Source organism: Cynoglossus semilaevis, chromosome 10 (genome assembly GCF_000523025.1).
Source record: "Cynoglossus semilaevis isolate Cse_v1.0 chromosome 10, Cse_v1.0, whole genome shotgun sequence".
Taxonomy (NCBI): Eukaryota; Metazoa; Chordata; class Actinopteri; order Pleuronectiformes; family Cynoglossidae; genus Cynoglossus; species Cynoglossus semilaevis.
In genome coordinates, this window is record NC_024316.1 from 19,236,150 (window position 1) to 19,245,437 (window position 9,288).

The 9,288-nt window shown below is 46.0% G+C and overlaps 3 protein-coding genes across 4 annotated transcripts in view; all 3 read right to left on the reverse strand.

Moving 5' to 3' along the window:
• Window positions 1-2,297, reverse strand: part of dhx35 (DEAH-box helicase 35) — an 11,171-nt gene extending 8,874 nt beyond the window's left edge. For both annotated transcript variants that reach the window (XM_025059080.1, XM_008319358.3), the window contains exons 1-6: window positions 2,164-2,297; window positions 1,044-1,171; window positions 818-910; window positions 480-557; window positions 289-393; window positions 149-210 (exon numbers count right to left, since the gene is read on the reverse strand). In XM_025059080.1, the coding sequence (XP_024914848.1) occupies window positions 149-210; window positions 289-393; window positions 480-557; window positions 818-910; window positions 1,044-1,171; window positions 2,164-2,233 (536 nt within the window). In that variant the 5' untranslated portion in view covers window positions 2,234-2,297. The remainder of the gene's footprint in view (window positions 1-148; window positions 211-288; window positions 394-479; window positions 558-817; window positions 911-1,043; window positions 1,172-2,163) is intronic.
• A 68-nt stretch (window positions 2,298-2,365) lies between these two features.
• On the reverse strand, window positions 2,366-6,048 carry rab5if (RAB5 interacting factor). Its single transcript, XM_008319356.2, has 4 exons — window positions 5,757-6,048; window positions 4,949-5,052; window positions 3,406-3,535; window positions 2,366-3,158 (listed from the first exon to the last, which is right to left on the reverse strand). Exons 1-4 carry the CDS (start codon window positions 5,862-5,864, stop codon window positions 3,117-3,119), a joined length of 384 nt encoding a protein of 127 aa, XP_008317578.1. The 5' UTR covers window positions 5,865-6,048; the 3' UTR covers window positions 2,366-3,116.
• A 564-nt stretch (window positions 6,049-6,612) lies between these two features.
• Window positions 6,613-9,288, reverse strand: part of zhx3b (zinc fingers and homeoboxes 3b) — an 18,577-nt gene continuing 15,901 nt past the window's right edge. Inside the window, exons 6-8 of the mRNA XM_008319359.3 lie at window positions 8,555-9,247; window positions 7,118-7,328; window positions 6,613-7,017 (exon numbers count right to left, since the gene is read on the reverse strand). Coding sequence (XP_008317581.2) covers window positions 6,929-7,017; window positions 7,118-7,328; window positions 8,555-9,247 — 993 coding nt within the window. The 3' untranslated portion in view covers window positions 6,613-6,928. The remainder of the gene's footprint in view (window positions 7,018-7,117; window positions 7,329-8,554; window positions 9,248-9,288) is intronic.

Consider the following 9,288-nt stretch of genomic DNA (forward strand, 5'->3'; position numbering starts at 1 on the left):
CGCCAGCCGCCCCGACGGTCAGCGACACTGACGGTCACCTACACTGACGGTCAGCGACACTGGCCACTCATTCGTCCAAAACAGATTCCAGCAACAATCACTTCCAAATATGAGTTGTGAACGTTTCGGTCATGTGACGTGAACCTGCCTGTATTTTCTCAGCAGGGGGTCAGCCATCATCTCACGCACCAACATTCCATCTGTAAGAAACTGCCGACACACAACACTGTTACACACAGGAGAGAACAGTCAGACTGAGGAACACACCAACATCTCAGGTTAGGAGACCTTGATCCTGGTGGAATGAAGGTCGGAGCGGTCGTCAAATCGAATGGTGTAGCCCACCTCGTGGCCCAGAAGGGCTCCTCGCTCCTCAGCCACACGGTTAGCCACCTGTCAGCAGGGAGGTGGGAGAGCGTGAGAATCAGGAGTGAAGGAGACGCCACTCTGAAAATCAAATGTTCCGACTGTTGTCTTACGGTGATGGCAGCCACACGTCGAGGCTGTGTCACTCCAATCACCTTCCCATCAGCCGCCCAGCCCGCTTCTAGAAGGTACTGAGGAGTCAACAGAGCGCTGTCAGAGTGTGTGTGTGTGTGTGTGTGTGTGAGAGAGAAAGAATGATCAACAAAGTACACCAGTGATTTCTGATCATCACAGTGTCACACTCTGATGTGGTCCAAACTGTGAGCATCAAAGAGTTTGAGCCCAATAAAGATCAAAGGCCTGTCAATCACAGCAACAACTACAGACATCTATTTTGGTCTGTAGTTGAAGGATATGAACAGGAGCGCACTTGAAGACGACCGACGCTGACCTGGGGTATCTGTGTGGTTTTGCCACATCCTGTCTCTCCAACTATGATGACCGTCTGAAAACTCTCCAACAGGAACAGGATGTTATTCCTGTGCTGGATGATAAACAACAACAACAACAACAACAAGAGCAAATCATCAACTCATCCACACAGTACAGCAGCGTCGTCCACTGTCCTACAGCGAGACTGATGTCAGTATGAAAAGACACGAGAGAGTGTGTGAAACCTTGAAGACAGGAAGTTTCTGCCGCTGCTTCTCTATGGAGAGTGTGGTGTGAGGGTTGAAGATGATGGGGGAGCCGGTGGTCTCCGTGTTCAACTCCCGCTCCTCTGAGATCCCTGGAGCCTCAGCTCCTAGGTGACAGTGAAGGAGAGGAGGAGAAGTTTACTGAAGGAAGTGGAGACGTGGACAGAGAGAATCTGTTTTTCAAAATAAAACATCCTTCAGTGGTACTGGTCTGACTCCCACTGTGGTGTCCAATCAATCAAGCTTTCCTCTTTGTCACTTCGTTTTTAAAAATAAAACTCCACGTCCAGTTAACCTTAACGTCACAAACAACTGCACAGACCGTTGTCAAAAAAAAAAAAAAGAGAAAGGGAATAGAGATATATATCAAGCGAGAGGTCAAAACACGGCGGCTCCATTCCACGCTGCATGTTTGTGCAGGAGAACCACATCCACATCTGTCCTTTCAAAGTAAAAGCAATTAAACGTATACGTTTTTCAGTACTTGTATAGTTGTTCTCAGTCGCAAAGGCCAAAATATACAAAGGCCAGGTGGACACACTCCGACAACAACACACGTTTTAAATGTGATAAACCAAACATACACTTAACACTTGGTGTGTTCACCTATGGTCCAAATATATTTCAGGCTCCTACACCCACTACTGTCCGGACTTGGTCTCCTTCAGTCACACCTCACCACCGACACTCGTCTCCATCAGGTCCACTCTGCCTCCACCTCCTTCTTCACCTCTGTTCGGACCGGCGGCTCTGCCTGGTGCACCGTCACTGCCTCTGCGTCACTCACTTTCACAAACACTACGCTTTCTTATTCGACTGGTTAATCGACGAGGAGCTGGTGGATTATTTAGCAGCAATCACTGACCATTTAATGTGATTTTTTTTTTTTTGGTAATAGTACAGACCAGTGGAAACTGCGTTCATCCGCTGCGAACGCAGAGCTAACGTTAGCTTAGCTGCGTGTTCACCGCAGCAGCTGCAGTGACGGAGGCCGCGGTCAGAGACACGGTGACTCACCGCTGACTGTGTCACAATCACTGCAGCCGTTCATACGAGCCGAACAACAATCGCAGACACTGTTTTAATCCTGTTCACTTACCCGGCTTCCAAAATTTCATGTTGCTGAGGGGAGCCGCCATCTTGGCCTCTACGTCACACTTGTGTTCCATCCAACAGCGCTGCAGGATGGGAAATGAACTGCTCCACTAATGGTACGGATGTGGATTTATTTTGATCCAGACGCACACGTGCACACGGGTGTAACTGATGTGACGGTATCAACACAAAAACTGTCCGAGAACTTTATTTTTAAATAGTCATTTACTAGAAAATACTGAGAAATGTTACATGGAGCATGTCAAAAACAAAACAAGTCCACGTAAAAGCAGGTCAGCTGACCCACGTCATGAAGTTTGACAGAGAAGATGAAGTTTAAAAAAGTAATATCTTCGATGTGGGAAGTCATTTATTAGTTTATTTCTAGACTCATGGCTAAGGTCATGACATTTCTGGCCAGGAGGGGGCGGGTGACTCCACTGCATAACACTGCTAATACAGCATTAGCGTTAGCCACCAATGCTGCACATCAACCCAGAGCAGAGAAACATGTATGTGTGTGTGAAAAGAACTACCTCCTGTTCTTCCTGCACTAAAAGCATGAACAGAGAGGAACACAGGACACAATTTTCTTCTGACAACAAACAAAAACACCTCAAACCCCTGGACCGGACCGGACCAAGACACTGAAGTATTATGGGATATCTGTGTTTGCTGTCTCTCATATGGGGCAGCTTCATGAACAGCTGCCTGTGATGTGACCTCTGACCTCTGAAGGTCTAACAGTTTAGCGATCCGGAGAAAAGTGACCGTCGGAGTTGAGCACTGAGAAGTGAGGGAGAACATGGAACGGGAGCAAAAGTCCTGGGGCGTGGACAAATGAAGAGACGGTTAATATCTGAGTGCGACGATCACAGTCGCTCTTCCTCAACCATCCTGAACTTGAAGATTTCCTGTGAACACAATTGTTTGTCCTCATTGTCCCACTGACGTTCCTCAGTCAAAATGTAGAGCAGTGTAAAAGATTATCCACACGACCTGGACACAGAGAACAGGACAAATCAGACGGAGAGAACGGAGAGAACGGAAAGAACGGTCACCTGTGAATTCAGAGAAAATAGGAACCGTAGATGAACTCTCCAGGATTCTGCTGAGTCGGTCAGAACGAAATGAAATGTAATGGGAGTGAGACACCAGTGTCCACTAGAGACGTTTGATGGTTGTCTCCTCCTGGTATATTGTTGTCACCGTGTCAACTGTTACAGATGTTTATTAAACAACTCACCAGAAACAGAGCAAACGACGTCATGAAGCCTTCTTTGGTGAGTTCCCATGTTCCACCGTACTCCTCCTCATCAACCTGCTGGAAGCTGCTGAAGTAGACGTAAAGGACGCCGGCGTTGATGATGCAGAAGCTGAGACAAAATACAACAACAAATAATTACATGTTCATTTATCATGAAGGACAGTTTGACACGTGTCTAGTCGCCCCCCAGTCTAGTCCCCCCAGTCTAGTCCCCCCAGTCTAGTCCCCCAGTCTAGTCCCCCAGTCTAGTCCCCCCCAGTCTAGCACACGTACACATGGGCGAGTCAATTGGCCTTGCTCTTTTTTACTGCACAACAGAACCATTTAGCCTCAGAGCTAACAAACTAACAGTTTTTGTTATTTTTCTAAATAAAAACCTTTTTCTAACTATATTTAAATTTTTAATTTTTTTAAAAACAATGCCAGTTCTTTCTCATGGATGAGGAGCAGGTGTTACAGGAGCAGCATTACTTACATGGCTATTCCCAGAAATCCTTTCAATGGTGCAACTCCCCAGATCACGCCAAGGATCACTGCAATAATTTGTCGCAGCCAGTAAATCACGTCTAAAAACTCGTCCTGTAAAAACAAAGAAGAAAAGAAACTGGTTAGAATTTCTGGGCTGCAGGAATGACTGTGTTCAACGCCTGGGATTATGACACTGACGTGTTTTGGGTTTTTTCCAAAACCATGTGTGTCAAACCTAAGGCCAACGGGCCAGATCTGGCCAGTCAAGTTATTTTAAATGTCCTTTAGGAGTAAGTAAAGGACAGAATTGATGTAACATATAATAACATACTCATTATGTCATGATATCCAAGGCTAATTGTACAATGTCGTGTATATATTATAATAAACCTCAAATAATTACATTCAGTAATACTTAAAGGTTTAAATCAAACGGCCTCTCCACTGTCACGTGTTCATAAGCCACATTCTTAGTGGCTACAATGTTTACATTGTATATATGACGTGTATGTATTGTATATATTGGTGTTCTTTTAGTTGACTAGCTAAAATATGACTAGTTAGTGTTGAATAACAGGACAACAGTGACGTCAGACCTGAGCACAGGTTCAAAGGTTCCGTCCAGTTACTAGTGTTAAACTAGTCCCTGCTCCCACTGGTGACTGCTGCCAGTATATGTCCCACTAGTGGCGACATAATGAGCTTAACCGTGTCCGTGTCTCAGCCTTCAGGAGCTGCTGTCCGTAAACACAAACGAAGCTAAACACAACGACATATACAGTACAGACGTTTTAAAAAGTGACCAAATATCTGACCTTCTCTTCCCACACAGCATTACTACTGAAGGCTTTACTCCATGTGGATCAATTGGCCTTGCTCTTTTTTACTGCACAACAGAACCATTTAGCCTCAGAGCTAACAAACTAACAGTTTTTGTTATTTTTCTAAATAAAAACCTTTTTCTAACTATATTTAAATTTTTAAATTTTTTAAAAACAATGCCAGTTCTTTCTCATGGATGAGGAGCAGGTGTTACAGGAGCAGCATTACTTACATGGCTATTCCCAGAAATCCTTTCAATGGTGCAACTCCCCAGATCACGCCAAGGATCACTGCAATAATTTGTCGCAGCCAGTAAATCACGTCTAAAAACTCGTCCTGTAAAAACAAAGAAGAAAAGAAACTGGTTAGAATTTCTGGGCTGCAGGAATGACTGTGTTCAACGCCTGGGATTATGACACTGACGTGTTTTGGGTTTTTTCCAAAACCATGTGTGTCAAACCTAAGGCCAACGGGCCAGATCTGGCCAGTCAAGTTATTTTAAATGTCCTTTAGGAGTAAGTAAAGGACAGAATTGATGTAACATATAATAACATACTCATTATGTCATGATATCCAAGGCTAATTGTACAATGTCGTGTATATATTATAATAAACCTCAAATAATTACATTCAGTAATACTTAAAGGTTTAAATCAAACGGCCTCTCCACTGTCACGTGTTCATAAGCCACATTCTTAGTGGCTACAATGTTTACATTGTATATATGACGTGTATGTATTGTATATATTGGTGTTCTTTTAGTTGACTAGCTAAAATATGACTAGTTAGTGTTGAATAACAGGACAACAGTGACGTCAGACCTGAGCACAGGTTCAAAGGTTCCGTCCAGTTACTAGTGTTAAACTAGTCCCTGCTCCCACTGGTGACTGCTGCCAGTATATGTCCCACTAGTGGCGACATAATGAGCTTAACCGTGTCCGTGTCTCAGCCTTCAGGAGCTGCTGTCCGTAAACACAAACGAAGCTAAACACAACGACATATACAGTACAGACGTTTTAAAAAGTGACCAAATATCTGACCTTCTCTTCCCACACAGCATTACTACTGAAGGCTTTACTCCATGTGGACACTTTCACTCCTCCGTTCTGCAGGAGACTTTCTTCTTTCCGCTTTGAGCTGCTCGTCATTGTTGGAGTTTTTTGACCGCACTCACAAAAGTCTCAGCCTGAATGTGAAGAATCGTCGAGTCGACTGACGGTCTGTGGCTGTAACTGAAGAAGAAAGACTAACGAAGGGAAGAACGGACGGTTCTCTGAGCTGACAGATTTCATCCGTGCGAGGGACTCTGCGCACGCGCCGTGCTTCTTGACCCCGCTCGCCAGCAGCCAATGAGAAATTGCGACGTTCACACCGATTTCAAACGCACAAGCCTCAAATCCTCTAGTGACACCTGCTGGTGGTTGCGTGACAGTGCAAGTGTTTCTGGGCGGATCTGAATCAGGTGAAAATCTCCGACTGACGGAACGATTTTAATAATAATAAGAGAAGATTTTACTACAGACTCAGTGAGAAATGTACTTTATTAAACACTCTGCAGACCTCCCCCCCCGCCCTCAGTGTCCACATGGTCCCAACAATGGACCATGAGTTGATGTTCCCTTAGAACCAGCAGGTTGTTCACAGTCACAGTTTCTATCAGAGAATCCCTTCAAAAATCTGGTCAAAGGTCAAAGGTCACACAGCTCAACACTGGACAGATCTGATGGTCAAACTGTTAGAGACACAGAGACCACGGAGTGGACTGGTTTTAGTTCATTAACATCAGACAAACAGGTTCTTAACAACGTTCTCCACTGATTTATTTCCTGGTTCAATTCCCCTTTTTATTCCCCTATTTATTTTTATCAAACACACACACACACACACACACAGCTGGACATTTATTGCGTTCTCATTTATTGTGTAAATACTGACTGTAAAAATCCTACATCAGAGTGAACTGTGAACTTTGATCAAAGTTTGTTTTATTTACAGTTGAATTTCCATAAGAAAACTGCATAAAAACAAGGTGGGGGGGGGGGGGACACCTGGTCTTCACTGGTCTTCACCAACAGTGGGTCACATGACTTTGTTGCTTCTTTGTTCAGTTTTTCAACTGTTGTTCTCCTCCTCCTCACCTCCTGTCAGTTCCTGTAGGGGGCGCAGTGGTGGGCTGGACAATGTTGACAGACGCTGTTTAGAATGAGGCTGGTTAAACAGGAGCAGGGTGGGGGTCACGCCCGTCCCTTTGAGCCGGGTCAGCACCAGAACAGACGGTCAGTGTGTGAGTTTCAGCCTCAGCTGCAAAAACAAACAGTCAGTCAGTGTGAAAGCAGTCTGCAGGTCATCATATACCAGGTACCAGGTACCAGGTACCAGGTACCAGGTACCAGACCAGTACCTTCAGTGGACTCGGCCGCTGTGCCACAGTCAGACTCCACCTTCTCTGTGCTGCCCCCTCCTGAGCAAGGTGGAGTAGAGGAGGGTTCTGTCGGTACCGATGGTTCTGCTGTTGCACCACTAGTGTCTCTCAGCAGCAGCGCTGCTTTGGTCGTGAACCAATGTTGGACCAGTTCTGCTGATAAGCCGCTGGACCGGACCAGATCCTGTAACTGCAGAGAAGAAACATCCAGTATTTTATTGACTCACGAAGAGACACCGACTGCACGGGTACCGTGGTCCAGAGAGAAGACTCAGAACCTTCACCCTCAAGACACCACAGGTACCAGTCCCTTATGGACTTCATTTCTGACATCAACCCATACATGGGGTCAGTGGTGAAGTCAAGTGTTGCCTGCTCACTAAGGCCAAGGGTTAAAACAGTGTTTCTCAATCATTTTCTGCCCCCTAGGGGACAGAATTCAAATATTACTGATCTCCTGGTCAGGACAGACAATCACCTGGTTATCAATGTAGGTTAATGAGCTGCAGTGCTGCCATCTAGTGACTAGATTATCCTTCATAATGATCTGATCATGCTGGATGAGAGCAATCCAGGAGGTTAGAAGCAGTACTGCAATAGTTATAATAACTTTCATTTAAAGCCACCGTCTGTTTACATCTAACATGAACCTCTTCTTACTCTCTGACCTGCTGGGACTAGAACTTCACCGTTACTATTTATTACTGTTTATTATTATTGATGTATTTTGTTTGTTTACTGTGGTATGATTGTTGACTGACTCAAACTGAGAGTCGGTATCTAAATGTACTGTAATGTAAAGTAATTGTGTTTCAATCAAAGTTCTTCAGAGACTGAGGTCAGTGGAGGCATCTGATTGGTCTGTCGCCGGGGCATTGAACTACTTTTAGGTCACACATCGTTTGGTGAAACTCAGATATTGCGTTATCGGGTTTTCAATATCGATTCTTACCAATATTACATAATTATGCTAATATCCGACCGATTTTATCGGACCTCTCGTTAAGAACATTCTGAGGCTGGAGTGAGGCTGGGGGGCCTGGGGGGCTGGGGGTGTCCTTGTGGCCTACATGCTCTTTCGGCCCATTTTGCAACTATTGGTCAGGTCGATGACGAAACATAAGCATTAGCCAATCAGAGGTAAAGATTTACACTTTCGACTTTTCGACTACTCACGTCCACGCATCGGTTTTTCTGTCAAAGGGTTAGTTTTCAAACATGAGCCCCAGTGGGGGTCAGAGGTCAGAGGTCATAATTATGCTGAATCAACAGTGTTGAAGGTTTGAGCGTGTAAACAAACACAAAGACAGATCAGATGAACTCTCCTGCTGTCAATCAAACCACCACAGTGATGACGCCTGACAAATACGACTGACAAAGACGCCTGACAAAGACTACACAGACAGGGCTGGGTACCTGAGTGTCGTCCGGCCGGCCGTGGTTCTGGAGGTGAGTGTGCAGAATTTGTTCCTTCTCTGGGGGCAGATCCTCACCCAGGGCCCAGCTCTGATACTCCCCCAGCCACTTCAGCTGGCCGTTCTTCTGCACGTAGCGACAGTCGCCGAACCATCGCACCACCTCAGGTCTGGAGAGGCCCGTCGATGAGATCAGCTGATCGTACTGGGCGGCGCTGGGCCACTGGGTTCGGGCGTAGATTTGTTTGAGCAGGTGAAGCTGCTCAGCCGTCTTCTTACCTCTGACGCTTGTTGCTTTCGGAGAACCGGAGGTGTGAGACGTAGGGATGGTGGGCGGAGCTTGTTTCTGGTTGCCCGAGGCAGATGCTTTGGGGCTGTTGGGCCGCTGAGGCTGAGCCGCGCTCTCCAACGACCCCGCCTTGACCTTTCCACCTGACTTTGTGACCTTCAGCATCTTCAGGTTGATTTTTATAGGGTTGACTTTCAGCTGTCCCAAACTGTCCTCCTCCTGCTCCTCCCCTTTCTCGTACTCCTCCTTCTCCTGCTGCTGCTGCTGCTTCTCCACCTTCTTCCTCCGGTCAGAGAACCAGCCGTGGATCTCCCTCCTGGTCATCTTGGTCTCAGTTCTCAGTCGGTCCACTTCTTCTCTGGATGGATCAGGGTTCTGGGAAAAACTGAACTCCAGCGCCTTCACCTGGACATAACAGAAGTGTGGACAGGGTCAGGACCTGAGGT